The 19,071-nt window shown below is 40.3% G+C and overlaps 1 protein-coding gene across 3 annotated transcripts in view; it reads left to right on the forward strand.

The window, feature by feature from the left end:
• Positions 1 to 19,071, forward strand: part of LOC138747086 (cytohesin-3) — an 88,795-nt gene that overhangs the window by 1,794 nt on the left and 67,930 nt on the right. Inside the window, exon 2 of one of the 3 annotated variants that reach the window (XM_069906027.1) lies at positions 575 to 674. The exons of the other annotated variants lie outside the window; for them this stretch is intronic. Within the exon in view, the coding sequence (XP_069762128.1) occupies positions 668 to 674 (7 nt within the window). The 5' untranslated portion in view covers positions 575 to 667. The remainder of the gene's footprint in view (positions 1 to 574; positions 675 to 19,071) is intronic. 3 annotated transcript variants of the gene reach the window in all.

Here is a 19,071-nt window from a genome sequence, read left to right on the forward strand (position 1 = left end):
GTGAACCTTGTTGGTTCATTAATTTCAAAGTAGCTTCACCGTCAATAATGTGAACTGAGATAATGGCAACGGTTTGTTTCATTTAATGATCTAATTCCGTGACCTTCTACCATCTACTTCCCACTAGAGTCTCTGAATATTGAAGAATGAAAAATTACCTGGGGTGATTTTTCTGTTTTGCTCCCTTGGCCCTCCCCATCAACACGATCTCAAACAATAAGATTGCTGGTGCAGTGCATCACAGCTAGTACCTGTGAATATTTTAAATTTTTTGTGGTTTTATAACATGCATGCATTTTATCAGCATTATTGGTTGGGTCAGAAAGTTAAGTAATTCAGAGTGGGTGAATTTTATTTGAACTACAGGATGATACAGCACGAGAAACCAAGCATTCTATCACATCTGTGCCAGGTGATGAATCCTAGTTTTGATATCAAGTGATATCAAGACCAATGAAAGAGCAATTGACGTATCCTTGCTAGCTGCACTTGCGCCAATAGACACAATACAGTATGTCTGACGATTTGTTTGCTCTTTTAATCGGAATTCCTTCACACATTCATTGTTTTCCAGGTGAGAGTGTGACCATTTTCGAGGGATTCCAAGATGATCACAAGGCAAACTTGGCAGAGGGTTTGAGCTGTCTGGTGTTGCCAACTTGCACTGATGATTGGTGGGGTTTGGACAACTTTTCTGGCTGATCATTAACGTCACAAAACTGTTGTGTTTTCTCCACTGTCATTGTAATTCTCTTTTTATGTGCCTTGTTTCACTCACATTTAGTTTTGGCAACAGGCTTTGCAAATCTGTACTATCCAAAGATCTCTACCTGGTGAGGATATTTTAACCTCCATTATCTACATTTACCCCCTCCATAAATCTTCGTCCGCGAAGCCAAGCCAAAGATCTACTGCTACATTCCCATAGTCTTCCAGGAAAGATGCTGATTTAATGTTGAACAAGATATTTTGGGCAGCAGATTCCTGGCAATGTTAACTGGTAACTTTTTGCCCTTTGAGACAAGGGAGATGATTTCTCTGCATATTAGCAGCTAAATAAACTTAGTAATAAATAAAGCACGAAAGTCTGCAGATGCTGTGATTAAAGCACTGTAGAAACACAACACTGGAGAAACTCAGCAGTTCTTTGCCATATAAAGTACACGATTTGACTGCTGAGTTTCTCCAGAGTTGCGCTTTTACTTTTGCCTTAGAAGTAACTTGTTTTAAATAATTTACATGATAATTGCCGTAATCACTTTTTTCAATATAGAGCTCACCCCAATTCCTTCTTTATCTGGTTATGGCATCTTTGTTCATCTGCACGTAATCTCTCACCTACAATCTGCCTTTTCCTTCAGAGTGGGGTCAGTTGTGTGGTCCTGTAACTCACCATGCAAGGAATCCATCTGGCCAACACTGGCAAGACTCTTCCAAGAGGATGTAATCTTGTATTTCCTGACTAAACGTGAAAAATAGTTCCCATGACTATAAATTCAATTTATTTTCTCTACCCTGTAATCATGTATTTTCTGTGATATATAGTACTTGCTCTTTTTTCACATTGTTTCTTGTCACCAACCCTTTACGACTGCTATTGTATTCTAATTCCTTCGTTAGTTCCTTAAGTGTTTTTTGTTGTAAGAAAAACATTTCTAAAGAATTCTCTGAAATCGGTCTGTTTTCACTGCAAGAAGTACTTCTAATGCTCTATGATTCTAACATATGTTACAGGATAGTCTCCCATTTTGCTATTTTAACCAATAGACATTACAAAATATATTTTGCATGTGTGAGGAAATACCTTTGGGTTGAATCTCAGAACTTCCTTGATTTAATTCATATAATTTTGAATAATTGCAGATTTATTGAATTGACTGATTCGGACTAGGACCAATAGCAGATTTCTGAGGGGTGCATTTTGAGATGGATGGATGGATGGGGGGGTAGGAAAGTAGGTGAGAGATTCACTAAGTTTCCAGAGATGAGAGGGTTGGCCTATGAGGAGAGTTGAGTTGTCAGGGACTGTACTTGCTGGAATTTAGAATAATGAAAGGGGATCATATAGAAACCTATAAAATTATGAAAGGGAAAGATCAGATAAAGGTTGATAAGTTGTTTCCATTGGTAGGAGAACTAGGGGACATGGCCTCCAGATTCAGGGTAGTAGATTTAGGATGGAGATGGGGAGGCTGCTTTTCCCAAAGGGTGTTTTACATATGGAATTTGCTTCCTATTGAAACAGTGGAAGCTACCTCAGTAAATATATTTACGACAAGTTTGGATATGAGGAAAAGGCAGGAAGGTGGAAATTAATCGATCATCGGATCAGCCATGATTTCAATGAATGGCGGAACAGGCTCATGTTCTTTGAGCATTTTGTCCTGCCTTGTGGAGACATTAGCTATTGAAAATGTATATTCTGTTGGGATAAACTGTTTTCTTGGAGAAATGGAGAGTATCGTGGAATGAAATGGGGACTGAAGTAGAAGGAGAAATAATTCAGTGACTTGCTTCAGTGAAGTACTTTGAGTCATTCTCTGATGTGCTGAGGTGTCGGGCTACATTTGTGTATATTCTTGCACCTAAGGATTGTCTAACTAAAATCCTCATCTTGTATTGATGAAACTGAAGGGAGAAAATGAGTTAATTCTCCTATATTTGAGGTGAAAATACTTGCCGAAGGAATGAACTAAGATTATGATATGGGGAAATATGGAATTGTTTGTTTGGTTGGAAAAATAGAGGCCTACCTCTATTGGTGAGCAATTATAAAAGGGATCTAGGAATTCTGGGGTCCATGATTCCTGTCTGGTACACAGCTACAATTAGAATTAGGAAAGCTAATAATGTCATTTATTGAATACAAAAGTAGGGAATTATTCTTCCTCTAATGTCAAGTCACTGATTGGAGTACCTGTCGCATAGTCGGGTAGTTGGTGACTAAACTGGTTCCCCCATCGGGCTTGCATGGTGCAGAGGGTGGCTAGACACTCCGCAGGATGAAAAACAAGACCTATTAAAGGGTGGACAAACCCTCTCGTGGGGTCATTGGCCATCTAGCAAACATGTGCTGTGAAGCTCGGAAAGGGCATCCCTTGCATCGAAGCTTGGTTTGGCCATTCACCGCAACACAACTTGCCCCAGCCATCTTGGACCTCACCATGCCACTGGATCTGGGAGGGGATGTTGAGAGGGTGGTCTGGACCTGTGCAACCCCTACTCGCCCACATACATTCACGCACACACTTTTCCTTTCTGGGGAGTGGAGTATCCTTGTATCAACCCCACAAACTAACTGAAAGGAACCATCGTCATCCTATGGGATGGATAGCTAGAAGAAATGCACTAGAAGCAGGTCAGAGATTTATTTGATCTTGTAAGGGAATGTTGGACAGATTGTGCATAATTTGCTGAAGAATAAAAATAAACTTGATTGACTTAAGATGGGTTCTTGACAGCCTGGATTTGGAGAGATTGTAGGAGAATCGAGAATGAGAAGTTGTCATTTCAAATTGGAAACCTTTAGTCATAACTGAAGGGTCTACAACCTGAAATGTTAACTTTGTTTCTCTATTGACAGATGTAGCCTGACCTTTTAAGTATTTCCAACATTTCTGATTTTTTTTGCTTCAGAATGAGGGACCACTCTTCATAAATAAAGGGTTGCCCATTTAAAGTGAGATTAGGTACAGTTCTTTCTTTGAGGGTTGAGAGCCTCAGGAGCTCTCTTCTACAAAGGTTGGTGGAAGCAGTCTTTGAATGTTTTGAACACTAAGACATAAGTAGATTTTTGATAAATAAGGTTAATGTTATAGACAGAAATGTTGAGTTGTAGGTATCATCTGATCAAGCATAATCTTATTTGGTGGAGCATGTTTTCCCCACTCCTGCTCTTAATTCATATTTGTGTCCTTGGTATCACTTTTGTTTTTAATCTTGGTGCTGCTAGATTTAATAGAGGGGGTAGCTTTGGAATAATCATACTAAATTAATTTTGAGTTTGTTTTTGCTAACTATTTGCAATTAATTCTTGACAGGTCATTGGGTATGGCCAAGCCATTGGGTAAATTTAAGTCAGAGATTGATAGGTTCTTGATTAGTCAAGGTATCAAAGGTTATGGGGAGAAGGCTGGACAGTGGGGCTGAGTGGGAAAATGGATCAGCTTATGATTCATCATCAGAGCAGACTTGATGGACTAAATAGTCTATTTCTGCCCTTATGGTCTTGTAATGTGTCTTGTTGGATGATGCGTTGCATTTCCAGTTATTGTGGTTGTTCTTGGGCATGTGATGGCTGTTATCTTGCCTAGGGTGATTTGTTACCATCCGTGCAGATTTATTACACTGTTTTAATGATTCCAATTTGTCATTAATAACTGTCATTTTGCTTAGTAAACAAATTTTTTGTTTCCCATATTGAAAATTACTTAATGAACAAGAGATGACGTTTACAAGCTGATTTCAAATTGTAATTTTTTTGTTCAAGAGAATTTGTTGAAAGTTTTTTTTGATTTTTTTGGCTATAAAATTATTTTGTCTGAGAATACATGGCATTTGTTTTCGTAGACTTGACAAACCTATAAAACTAAGATTAACTTTCAAAAATAAGTGTAATTATTTTTCTTGTGACCATGCATGCAATGCATGTGTGTAGTCTTTGGCATTGGTTGACAAGGGAGAGAATGTTTTTTAAGAAATTCTGCAGACTTGAAAGTGAGAATGCAAGGCAGCACAGAAGGAAATTGTAACCAACAAGGTGTGGTGGTTCAAGGTCTTGGGGAGTCTTGGATTTATGATGCAGGGTGAAATGACTGGAAAATATAGGAACAGCTGTGATGGACATTGGGAAAAAAAACTGGCAGAGAATTAAAATGTAAATGTAGGCGGGTAGGGGAGTGGAGAGGAGAAAAGAATCGAGCAAAAATCAAATAGTAGCATTATAATTCTTTAGGAATCGAGAAACCTGAGTTTAAAATATGGCTTGTCAATGAGAATGTTTTATTGGAAACAGCAGTATGAAATTTGAAATTGAAAGTTACCAGATGGTTGATTCTCTCCTAGGTGCTTAGTCATGGGAAAGATGGACAACTGCCTGAATCATTTGAGTGGAAAATTTTACAGAACTCTCTCAGAACATTATGAAATGTTATAATGTTTTCATTCACATTTTGAATGTTATCAAAATCATTATGGAATTGGTTTGTGTCTCTCTTTAAAGGAGACAGTTGTATTGCATTGAGGTTAAAATGATGCAGAGTTTAAAAAAAAAAAATTTTAAGTTGATCTCTTGCTGCACTCTTGACTTTAGCATCCTGTACTTCTGTTTTATTATTGCACTTTCTGTTGTACTTGTTTGGGTTGAATTGCCTGGCATTGAAGAACAAAGCTTGGTACAGGTTGAACTTATTTAATCCAGAAGCGTTGGGACCCGGCCATTGCTGGATCACAGAAAATAGAAAATACACCGAAAATAGCTGTCGTAGGAGTCTTGAACAGACCCCTTTTCTGAGCTAAAAGGATCAAATGTATCACAAATCATATCGCAGTTAGTGCAACGGCAGCGATCGGGACCGCGTTTTGAATCCCGCGCGGTCTGTAAGGAGTTTGTACTGGACCGTGGGAGTTGCTGGACCACAGAGGTTTAAGAGGTTCAACCTGCACGTGTGATAATAATTCAATTCAGAATGTTAAATGAAACAGCAGGGTGAGCACCTCAGCAAATCATTCTGGTGGTTGGTCATTTGAAAAGCAATGCTTTGGACCACAGAATACTACAAGACAGCGACTGGCCTTTTGGCCCATCTAGTTCATGCCAAACCATTATTCTGTCCTATAACCTGCACCTGGGCCATAACCCTCTATACCCCTCCCATCCATGCACCTATCCAAATTTTTCTTAAATGTTGGAATTGAGCCCACGTTCGCCACTTCAGCTGGCAGCTTGTTCCACACTCTCTGCGTGAAGAAGTTCTCGTTAATATTCCTTTTAATACTTCACCTTTCATTCTTAACTCATGTCCTCTAGTTTTGTGTCTCTCTTAACCTAGGTGGAAAAAGCCTGTGTTTACTCTATACTCCTTGTAATTTTGAAAATTTTTATTAAATCTCCCCTCATTCTCTGACGCTCCAAAATCCTAATCTATTTAACCTTTCCCTGTAACTCAGTTCCTCAAGTCTCTGCACTTTTCTAATTTTATTAATATCTTTCCTGTAATTCGGTGACCAAAATGGCACACAATACTCCAAATCTGGCCTCACCAGTGTCTTATACAACTTCACATAACATCCCCAACTCTTATACTCGATACTGATAAGAAGGTCGACATGAGTAGAAGAGGGCAAGAGTGAATAATGATAAAATGGCAGCCAAATTTCCAAGAATAACATTTTACTAAACATCAAGGGAATAATTATTGAAAGGAGGGGAGGGGGGTGGGTTTCAATAAAATAGACCACTGTAATAAAAGAGTACTGCTAGAAGCAGCTGGAAGGGATGTTAATTGGAACTCCCACACTTTGCTTTTTTTTAAAAAAAAGCATAGCATGTTCATGTATTTTAAACCTTTTTGGAGACATTTGTAGGAAAATGTTTTGTGTATATGTGGGCAAAGCATCTGTCAATATTTAGTTGAATATTCAGGCTAACTGAGTACTTACCAAAAGCATTTACCCTGTATATTGAAGAAGGAGCAATTGGAAAATTTGTCATTGCAGTGGTTACTAGGGAGAATATTTAAACTATTGTTTATGTGTGTAGGAGGGAAACATGGGGTGGCTGTGGAAAGTAAGTGAGGTGGTTAACGATGACTAGTGGTGCCCTAGGGGGTTTGATGTCCGGGATTCATTATTTTTAATAATGACGCCCTTAAGAAAACTATAAACCAAACATCTGAATTTGTGATGGTTTTCTCGAGTGTAGAATTCTTCCTATTTTTATCTCTATATTTTGGCATCCCTTTGTCGACAGGATGTAAAAGTGGGCTGCTGGTATGCTCGCTCCAGTGCACATTCTTGGAACTTGAACTGCAACAGAGCTGCTTTCGAGTTCCCCTCCCTTTGTTCCCATTGAAATGAGTTTTGAGATTTATAAGCTACAGTCTGCAATATTGTGAAGGTTTGTGACTTTGGATGGTTTGAAAGTGTCAGTGCAGCACAGAGCCAAAATACCAGGGTTGATATCATGGAATCCCACCCGTGTTGTGTAGCAAAACAAAATTGTTCTATAAATGGAAAGCTTGCTGTCGAGACACGAAACCAACCTGTGCCCTTACCTGTCCTTGCTTGGGTAAAGTTTTGATAAATTACCGCTCTATATGATCTGGTTTTAGTCTGCTTGTTTCTTTTCTGCCCTTAAAAACACAACATTGGAGAAACTCAGCAGGTCAAATAGTGTACTTTATGTAGCAAAGATAAAGAAAAAGCACGCTCTTTGACTTGCTGAGTTTCTCCAGCATTGTGTTTTTACTTCAATTGCAGTGTCTGCAGGGTTTTGATTTTGCTTTTCTGCCCTTGCTCGTTTTCATTACAGGAGCTGGAGAGAAATGGGTCAGACTGGTAAGGAAAATGAAAAACTACAGTTGTCAGTTTGCATGCACTTGGATTTTTCCAGTCTGTAATATTCCACTGTTGACATCACGAGTATTACAGGAAGAAACAGGCCCTTGGTTCCTCAATGTCCATGCTAATCAAGTACTGGTCTATAACGAATCCCATTTCACCAACACTTGATCTTTGGCTATATACTTAAATGCTGTCATATTACCTACCTCCTTAGTTAATGGTCTCACTGCCCTCTAAGTGAAAAATATATCCCAACACTGATCCCTGCTGAACTTCTTACCCTGGGTTTAAAACAATGCCTTCTAGTTTTATACATCACTACTATAGGGAAAAGTTCCCCTTTAACCACCTGTCTTTGCCTCTTGTAATTTTGTATACCTCTGTCAGTAGCCTTATTCACACTGGCTAACCTATAAATTGACTGTTCAATGAACCAGTTAAAGAAGCTGTTTTTGCTGTTCACACTGAACCACTGTTAACCGGTTCTCTGCATCCTTTTACACTCACCACCAGGCATCCCCGGAGAGAAGGGCACCTATCCTTCACTGGTGATGGCTGAGTGACGCATCGAGAAATGGCAGACCTGCCCTCCCAGAATTCATGTGGCACGAATGCTCCTTGCGTACAACCCTTTCTCTGCCGCACAGAATTCTGGGAGGGTAGATCTGCCATCACTCTCTCTCTTTCTCTCCTTTCCCCCTGTCTCTCACAGACATATCTATCTATCCTTGATTGTTGTATGTGCCCACTTTGTTGTGTGTGTGTGTATTTCATCCCTGCTGTGACTTTCCCACAGTCTTTGTATATTGTGTGCCTATGTGTTTATTGGTGCTACCACTTTCCCATAGTCCTTTATAAATTTATAAAGATTTATGTGTTGGCACAGCAATGGGCTGAAGGGCTCATACTGTGCTATACATAATGCTTCATTTTGTTTAAATACAAGATCATAATACCTTGATCAGGATTAGTAATTTGAATACAAAGTTTATACCTTTTTAATCTTTTGTTTCTTTCACGTTCCTGCACTCGTGCAAAAACGTCATCCACGCATCATTACTTGGTCCCTGGATAGTCCACGTTCCTTTCACAATGGGCTAATTGACACAGATGACCCCGGGGATGATACACCCTACCTAGGTGGTCCATCCCCGGGGTGATTGGATGCCTGCTTGGCGATTTGCAAGCATTCACACTGGCCCTTTGACTGGTATATTGACCGTTAATTACTAGGATAAGGTGCCAATGTGAAAGGGGCTAGTGTCCACCTTGGCCTTTTGTGCCCCAAGGAAAACCAACCCAGTCAATTCATAACTGCAATGCTTTATCCTGGCACGTGCTGAATTCTCTGCACAATCTCCAGTACAATCACATCCTTCCTTTGTATAGTGAACAGAACTCTAAATATACCATCTGTGACCTAACCAATGCTTTATAAAGTTGTACCAATAGCTTCCTGCTCCTGTGTATATGTCCCAGCTAATCCAATGATATGATCCTTTAAGTTGGCAGCACAAGTAGATAAGGTGGTGATGAAGACACCCAGGGGATTTGGACCTGTAAACCTAGGTCCCTCTGCTTCAATATTTTGTAGGACATCTCTGCAGTGTATGTCCTCTTTACTATTGTTTGTACTTCCAAAGTGCGTCGCCTTGCACTTCTCAAGATTAAATTTCTGGTGCCATTGCTCTACCTTACCAAATGATCAGCATTATTGTTGTAGTTCAGACTATTCTCATTACCATTAACACTTCAAAATATCTGCATTAAATAAAGAACGGTAGGAGAGTTCTCTCCAGTGCCCTGGTTAATATTGTCTCCCAGCCTACAATTTTGAGGCCTGTTTCCATGTGTTTTCCCTCTCTATGATGAAAATTAGAATTGGGAATTTTTGAGTTCTGGAAAACTGCAAGCTGAATCATCCTTGTTTCTCACTACACAAATTCAGCTTCCCTTCAAGTGTTTCCAACCTTTTTTTTGGTGTGTCATTTATTTTTATTGCTGCAGGTTTTTAACCTGACAATAGTGACAAACCCACAAAACTGCACTGAACTGGTGTTTGATTTTGCAAAAAATATTCAATGACTTTGATGTTCTATTAAGTGTAGTTAAAACATAAAGCTGGAAATTGTTTCTACTGCGACATAGAAGATTGGTCAAGGGACAAGTAGAAGGATAATGGATTACAGTTTTATGGAATGCCATACAAGGTGCTATGCAAATATGAGACTGTTTGTTTGTTCCTTGTGCTGTTGTGGTGTTAAGCTGGCAGGCAAAGCCATCTCTTGCTTAATCCATGGGTAAACCTGGATGATTAACGTTCAGTGTTGTAACTGACTGCTTTTTTTTGGTGTGTTTGGACCATGTCCAGGTGATACCTTGCTGATGTTGATTGATGTTCAGGGAGCCCTAGCACAAATGTTTCCTTTCAGAGATTTCTTTGAAGTAAAATTTGCCTTGCATAGGAGCAAAGATCAGCTGTAAAGTATGCCCTGTTACACCCCAATTCCATCATTCTCTGGTGCTGGCATTAGCAGTGTGGGAGAGGGAGTGTGCTTTCACCCTGTTAGCCATATAACCATTTATGGAGCGGAAACAGGCCATGTTGGCCTTTCGAGTCCGCACCGGTTCACTGATTTTGTGCGCCCTCTTCAGGCATCGGTCCCGGTTTGTATGACTTGTCCATGCTGACCATGTTGCCCATCTGAGCTATTCTTCTTTGGCCCATATCCTTCTAACCCTTTCCCCATCCATGTACCTGTCCAAGTGTATTTTAAATGTTGCAATTGTATCTGCCTTGCCATTTCCTCTGGCACCTTGTTCCATATCTGCATCAGCCCCTTTTTAAATACTTTCCCTCTTCACCTTAAACATAGTCTTTTCTTCAGGGTAGGAGTGTCTAAAGCTATGATTATTCACCTTATTTATTCCATTAATTGTTTACCTCTAGAATATCATTTTGAGCCTTCATGCTTCAGGAAAGGTCAAGCGGCTGATCCAGCCTCTCATTATAACTAAAGCCCTCCAGTCCTGGTAACAAGCTTCTGTATCTTTTCTGCAACTTTTCCAGTTAAATGACATCCTTCTCGTAGCAAGACAACCAGAACTGCCTACAGTATTCCAAATGTGGCCATACCAATGTCTTGTACAGCTGTAACATGATGCTTCAACTTTTATACTTGGTACACTTGCCTTCATTAGCCAGGATACAATGTGCTCTCTTCACGACCCTGTTTATCTGTGTTGCTACAGGGAGTGTTATGTAGGTGAAACACAAAAGTCTGTAGACGCTGTGATTGAAGTAAAAACACGCTGTTATTTAGACGCTTGGTAGGGGTGGGTTGGGGGTAGGTTGCATCAATAAAGTGTGGGCTGGGCAGTACTGAGAGAATATTGCATACTGAGGAAGTAATGGGAAATGTTAGAGGTTTTAAATTGTACTTTATTTGCAATAGTTATAAATGTACAATTCATTACTTTTGAATTTTATCATTCACACAAATAGATCCTTAGTTCTAAAACCTACAAAACTGCTTAAACCAATACCATTTTTATCTCTTTGGAAAAGATCCTTTGAGTTGTTATCGAAAGTTTTTTTTCCACAAGTGTGGTGGTAATATGGCTGTCATGTTATTGGACCAATAATGAAGTTTGTTATTAAAAACATAAATCCATTTTACTTCATGGAAGCTTTTTATTTTGAATGTGAACAGATGCAGGATGAAGACATTCTGAGGACGGGGATGGAGGAGGAGTCTTAGCTTTGTGTGTTTCAGTGACTACATATGTCAGCTAGTCTGTGGCCAGTTTTCCCAATTTTGGGAGATGTTCGTGAGGATGACTTCAAAGTGTTGACCAGCATGGCTGTATCCATGCTGGGTTATCCTGTTCTATTTGTAAACTAGGCTTGTTGAGAAGTTTTTATTCCCACCTCAAAGTAAAATTAACTGTAGAACATGGAACATTACCACATAGTACAGATCTTTCAGTGCACAACGTTGTACCGACCTATGTTAATCTACTCAACAGCTCTTTAAACCTTCTCTACCTCACACCCATAGCCCTCTTATTTTTCTTACATTCATATGCCTATCTAAGAGTCTTTTAAATGTCTCTATTGATCACTACCCCTGAAAATGCATTCTGGATGCCCACCACTCTGCCAGGGGTTGGGGGGGGGACAGAGGAGAAGGAATCTTGCCTCTGACATCTCCCCTAAACTTCATTCACCTTTAACAGACATCTTCTGGTATTTGCTATTGTTTCCCCAGGAAAAAAAGTGCTGGCTGTCTAATCAAACCCCTCATAATCTTATATACCTCTATTAACTCGCTTCTTGTCCTTTGTCACTCCAAAGAGAAAAGCTTTGGCTCTGAAAACCTTGTTTCATAAGACTTGTTCTCGAATCCAGGCAACGTCCTGGTAAATTACCTCCCCACCCTCTCTGAAGTATCTGCATCCTTCCTGGAATGAGGTAACCAACCAGAACTGAACATAATACTTCAAGTGTGATTTTAATCAAGAGTTTTGTAGAACTCCAAATAATAATCAAATTTTCAAAAAGACCAGATATGGCTCATTTTTCATGTTCTTGCCACTATATTGAGCACCCTGGGTTTGCCAATACATACTGTCTGTGGCAGTGACAGCCAACTGCCAAGAAATAAAATTCATTGTTGTGGATGCAATGTTTCTATTTTAAGGAGGAGAAACCTGTGTTTCTATAGTGCCTTTTATGTCCATGGGATATCCCAAGTGTTTGACACCCATTGAAGTAACTTTGAATAAGTCACAATATAATACTGAAAATGCAAGCGGCTCAATTGCTCATGGTAAGAAACCACAATGACTAATTAGTTCAGTAATCCTAGTTTGGATATTGGTGAATTGTATATATGACTATTATCGGCAAAGATAAAATACTTTTTATTAATATTATTTACAGCTGTGGATTCCACCAAGACTAAAACTTTCCCAATATCAAAATTTAAAAGTTAATTGAATACAAATGCTTGGATGGTGTTTATACCAATTAGCTAATAGAGGTTAATAAAATTAAACATCCATTTAAACTTGCAGGAGCATATAGAAGTTAATTTGTATAAAACACGTTGGATTAAATTCTAAAAAGAATATTGCAAATCCAATGGCGTGTCTTTAGAGGTAGGAAAACAGTTCTAGAACAGACAAACAGAAATGCAGATAAATTGAGTTCATCTTGTTCTGCCAGATTTAACCCTTCAAATTTTAAATTGTGGGCATGATGGGAAAGGGCTTACTTGTGTGTGTACAGTCAAACCCCTGGTATCCGGAATTCAAGCAACTAGTAGCCCCAAGCAACCAGTTTAAAAAAAATCAAGGAAAATAAATAAAGATATTTAAATCAAGATAAAATGATAGGTAAAAATGTAAATTTAAATGAGCAAAAATAAATGATCTCTAAAGTAACACATGAACCTTTGGTGAAAATTCAGCCAGCGAGAGCCTTGGTTGTAGCAGCTATTTGAATAAAATTGTGTGAAACAGCAATGGCGTTGCCCAGGATGAAGAGCTGGTTGATGCCACTCGTTGATGGGGTGATTCTCTTAAATGTCTCTTATCCCTGCTTAGTAAGAGTCGCCCTAGTCAGAGGCTTTATCTGTAAACTTGGGGGAGTTGATTATCTATAATGTTATTGTTCGTCTTTTGGGTGGCTCTGTGGAGCGACTGTTAAATGTTTTCAAAGAATGTGACTGAGACTAAAATGGTTCTTCAGTGTAAGTACAGAATAGTATTTTTATCTTTTAAACAGTTGTAAGAGTAAGTATCAAACAACTGGAAAATACACTTATCTGGCATCTACCAATCCCCATAGGTGCTGGATACAAGAGATTTTACTGTATATATGCAGTGGATGTAGCACATTGACTCATAGTTGAGGAGATGGGGGTTTATAGATGTTGGAGCTTAAACAATGGGTAAGATCATATCGTGAACATAATTTTATATGGGCGTGCATGTGAAGAGGGAGAAAGATGGGGCTGCCTATCCAGTGGATATTTGGTGCATTATAGGCACAAATATGTATGTCTACATTGTAGATTAATTTAAATGGCAGTATTTAAATTCAAAAGGTTTTGAAGGGGACTGATATTCAGAGAAGGTGTTTGCATCCTAGATGAACTCAACATGTTCATGAGTTTGTCGTGCTCTAGGCATGACATTCACCTGGTGTTGAAAGCCTCCTCGTGCTGCCTGACTGGGACCTGAGCTTTCTATCTTTTGATTGGATATATTCCTGAAAGTTTCATCATCATGACCTCTTGGCTTGACTGCACCACCCTTTTAAACAGCTTTCTTTGCCTGTTGGCCATGTATTTTGATTAACACCTTTTGTGATTGGCTAAGCAGCTCTGGAAAGAATATTACAATGTTCAAGAGATCAGTCTTTGGCTTCTTACCTCTCCAGGATTGTATTGGAAGGTTGACAATTGACCTGGCGTTACTCAGTGCTGAATTGGAATTTAGACACAAGACTAACTGCCTTCTGTTTCGATTATTCATTCAAGCCTTATAATATGTACATACAGCCCCTGGTATTTGGTGCCTATGGGGATTAGTAGACACCAAATATGTGAATTTTCTGTTTGCTTGAGTGCATGTTGTGTGGATTGGCGAATTAACGGTGAGGAGCGCCAAGGTTAAACTTGTGGATTTTTTACCTGTTAATTTTTTTTTTGCCAGTTGCTTGAATTCTGGATAACGGGTTTTACTGTATTTATATGATTAAATCATCTAATTTGCATACAGTGACAATTTCAGGAAAATATCTCACTGACTGGCTGCAAAGTACTTAAAATTATTTGAAAGATGCTATCGGAATGCAAGCCTTTCTTTAATTGTTTTTGGAATTGTACGTGGAACCAGAGCATAGCCATTTGGTAAAATAAATATTGTACCCTTTATCTATCCACAACTATAATCTCTCTTGGAGGGGGAGAGAGAGAGAGAAAAAAAAACACGAAAGCAAGATTATGGAATGTTTGAAAAAATCTTAAATTCTCAGATCAGTGGGTCATTCAGATTTTAATTGTGTGTTGGTTTGGTGTAGAAAGGGTAGGGTGGGAATAAGTTGCATAATGGATCACAGGAAGCTAATCTAACTAAGGCAGCAGGAACTAGGTGGTGCTAATCACACAACTATGCTCCACTGGTCTGCCTGTGACAGTGATGTAAGCACTTGCCAAGTTTCCTTCTGTTTTCAATATCAGGGGAATCTAAATTTGAATGGAAATCCATGCATTCTTTAGTATGGTCAGAACCAGTGTGTCACTCAAAAAAAAAGGATGTTTCCCCACTGATAACTGATGCGATCTGACCTCTCGAGAAACCATTAAAAAAAATTGTTGATGTAATAGTTACATAAATTTCACATGAATGGATCAGGTTGTGCTCTGCCAACTAACTGCCTTGTGTCATTAGGCTAAATACAATTAACCCTCTGATTTAATTGGGAGGAATGCAGTTTGCTTTAGTTTCTTGCCCTGCGCATCTGGTTTTAGAAATGTTTTCCATCTGATTCTTTCCTACTCACCCATGCCTGTGACTGTACAGTAGGCATGTGCCAAGTTTGCTCTGCTTTCAGTGTGCTAGGAGAATCTAAATCCAACTAGAAATTCATGTATTCTTGGGAATATTCTAACCCATTCCAGTGTGCTACACCATGACTGTGTGGCTTGGTGCGACCACGACACCATTTACAAATTTGCTGGTGATGTCACGGTAGTCAGTTGTTTAAAAAGGGGTGTTGAGTCAGCATATTCTTTAGGAGATTGAAAAGTTGTGCTGAATTGCACTAGCGACAACCTTGCACTCAATGTCACCAAAACTAAGGAGCTGATTATTGACTTCAGGAAGGGAAAATGAGAGGTATATGATTCAGTGATCGTTGGGTGATCAGAAGTGGAGAGGGTGAGCAAGTTTAAGTTCCTGGGAATCTGTATCTCGGAGGATCTTTCCTGGACTCAACAAACGAATGGCACAGTGAAGAAAGCACCTGAGCGCCTCTACTTCCTCAGGAGTCAGCGGCGGTTTGGTATGACATCAGAAACCCTGACAAATTTCATGTGTGGTGGAAAGTGTGCTGACTGGCTGCATTGTGTTCTGGTATGAGGACACCAATATCCCTGAATGGAAAGCCCTGCAAAAGGTAGTGAACACAACCCAGGACATCAGAGGCCAAACCCTCCCCACCATCAAGAACATTTACGGGGAACGCTACTGTCGGAGAGCAGCAGCAACCATCAAGGATCCACACCACCCAGCACTGTTCTTGCTGCTACCATCAGAAAAGAGATTTCGGTGCCACAAGACTCGCACCAGCAGGTTCAGGAATTGCTGCTCCCCCTCTACCATCAGACTCCCCAACAACAAACTCAATCAGGGACTCATTTAAGGACTTCTATTGATTTTTTTTCCCCCCCTCTATGTATTGCACAGTCATTTTGTTTACATTTCTTTATATGCTGTGTACAGTTCTTTTGCCCTACCAAAAAGGTTGGACGTGATGCATATATGTGCTCTTGATTATAAATCTGAATTTTGATTCGTGCTGTTGTGCTCTGTTCTCCCCTTATCTCTCTCACTGATCTTCCTGCTTTTCCCAGCTGTCCTTCTGCTTGTTTGACCTCTCCTACCTCCTGCTCCGGCCCCCCTCACATCCATTGCCAGTGAGTTTTCATTTAAATGGATAGGTAACAGTGCTGCTTTGAATAATCCTTCAGTGGTGCAGTGACGTAAGCATGCTCCTCAGTACATTTCTTCAAACTCTGTTCATTTTTATCTGCTTGATCCACCCTAAAGTGGCTTTCACTGTAATCTAGGCTAAAGGAACACAACCAGTGCTGAGGCTGTGCACCACAATCAACGTGAAGCCTTATAACAAGTCTAAACTATAGCTATTAAAATGAACCTCATTTAATTGTTGATATGATGTAATTTTTGGCCCAAAAATCAGGTGTTTTTGTATGACCTGTGTAAAAGTTGACCCCAACCCTATTTTTGACCCCAATTGCCCACCTAATTGACCTCCCGATGCCCCGATAGTGGACCTTCACCCCTGCTCTCCGCCCACTGGAGCTCCTGACGCCCTGGCTGCCTGCCCATTTGAGTTCCTGACTGCTGATGCGGCCCACCTATCCAAACTCCCAATGCCCCAGTTGCCCACCCATCCAAATTCCTTAAGCTCCGGTTGCCTGTCCAATCGAGCTCCCGACAACCTGACTGTGGACACCCAGTCCTGGCCATCTGAGCTCATGACTCCTTGAACGACGCAAATACTTACAAAGTCAAGAATTTGACCTGTGTTTTCTGCCCCCCCCCGACTTTTTTTGGCCCAAGAAAGTGGTCCACAACATCTTGATGATTTCCTGAGTATATACAGTACCCTGTGTTTTGAAGAGAAGAGCAGCAGATATCTCCCTGGTGTTCTGATCAATATTTATACTCTGTAAACATTCTCTCTGAGTTTATGTGGTTGTCATATCAGAGAGAGTTGCTGTGGACAAAATTCTTTGCTATTTTGTATATTTATAACAGTGATTACATTTCAAATGTTCATCGCAGGCTATAAAACACTCTTGTACGTCTTGAGGGCCCAATGGCCATCACCATAGCTACTTGCAATATTGTATTGCTACCTCAAGCCATTTTTTTTTTTTTTTTGGAGTTGTTCTTTATCCCCTTGAATAGCTTCCATTTGTTCCACGACCCAGCTTTTGACCAGAATCATACAACTGGACAACAGTGGGGAGCATCTCCTCCTGGTTAAAAAAAACTCTGAGAATATGAACCTCCTTGAAGTGGTGTGGAAAGGATTGAGCAGAACGATCCCACAGTTGAGGGATTTTAACTTTTAAATTGACAGAGCTAGGTGTTTTACAAAATATGAATGGAGAAGCAGCACCTTTTTCCCAGGGTGACAATAGTAAATTCTGGAGGACATGTGTTTAAGGGAAGTGGAGGAAAGTGTAAGAGAGGTAATTTTTTTTCTTTTACTCGGAGTGGTGGGTGCTTAGGGCTGGTTGTGGAGGCTGGTACAATAGGAACATCCAAAAGACTCTTGGCGAGGCACATGGATGTAAGAATAACAGAGGGTGATGGGTATGGAGGAGGAAAGGATTAAATGGTGTAGAAGGTTTACATTGGTTGGTGCAACATTGTGTGCTGTAGGTTCTATGTAAGTTAGGTTACAAAAACTGGGGTTTTCTCCTTGTTCCAAAGGAAAATCAGGGGAGATTTGTTGGAGTTACCTGATACCCATATTCCTTAATACCATCACTATTCAAAAATCTATCTCTAAAGTGCATTTAATGATGCAGCCTCTCTAATGCTTAATTGGGCAGAGAATTCCACAGATTCACTACATTCAGGGAGAGTCCGTTTCCTCCTTATCTCTGTATTAAATCTGCTTTTTGTCTTGGGGAGGCGGGATAGCAGTTGGGAATAGTGTAGACAGAAATTGGTCAAGTGGCGTTGTCCTGCATTGAAATAATTGAATTTAAGTATTTTTGTTGACCAGGGATTAATCTATGAAACGGTTTGCACTGAAACTCTTTTTCTTTCTTTTCTTTGGCTTGGCTTCGCAGACGAAGATTTATGGAGGGGTAATGTCCACGTCAGCTGCAGGCTTGTTTGTGGCTGACAAGTCCGATGTGGGACAGGCAGACACGGTTGCTGTGGTTGCAAGGGAAAATTGGTTGGTTGGGGTTGGGTGTTGGGTTTCTCCTCCTTTGTCTTTTGTCAGTGAGGTGGGCTCTGCGGTCTTCTTCAAAGGAGGTTGCTGCCCGCCAAACTGTGAGGCGCCAAGAAGCACGGTTTCAGGCGAGATCAGCCCACTGGCGGTGGTCAATGGGGCAGGCACCAAGAGATTTCTTTAGGCAGTCCTTGTACCTTTTCTTTGGTGCACCTCTGTCACGGTGGCCAGTGGAGAGCTCGTCATATAACACGATCTTGGGAAGGCGATGGTCCTCCATTCTGGAGACGTGACCTACCCAGCGCAGTTGGATCTTCATCAGCGTGGATTCGATGCTGTCGGCCTCTGCCATCTTGGTGATGAAGTCGCTCCAATGAATGTTGAGGATGGAACGGAGACAACGCTGGTGGAAGCGTTCTAGGAGCCGTAGGTGATGCCGGTAGAGGACCCATGATTCGGAGCCGAACAGTATTTTTAGCTTGTCCTCCATAGCTTCATTTCACCGCCACTGGCTTTCCTCCTTTAATTTCCTCCTCCACCACAAAGCATTTTGAGAATTTATTTTTCAACAGATGTGTCAGGAAATGCTCCTGGGTGAGGAAGGCTCACCAATTTCCTTTACAGCGTAGCAGGTTACACTCACCACTGGGAATAAACTGGTTTTGCATTAGCAAAAGCTGAATCAAGTGAACAAAGTGTCAAACAGCGTTGACTCCCCATATGATATTTCATGGCCTGTAAACCAATCCTGCAGCTGTGCAAGATGCACATAAATA

This window comes from Narcine bancroftii, chromosome 12 (genome assembly GCF_036971445.1).
Source record: "Narcine bancroftii isolate sNarBan1 chromosome 12, sNarBan1.hap1, whole genome shotgun sequence".
NCBI lineage: Eukaryota > Metazoa > Chordata > Chondrichthyes > Torpediniformes > Narcinidae > Narcine > Narcine bancroftii.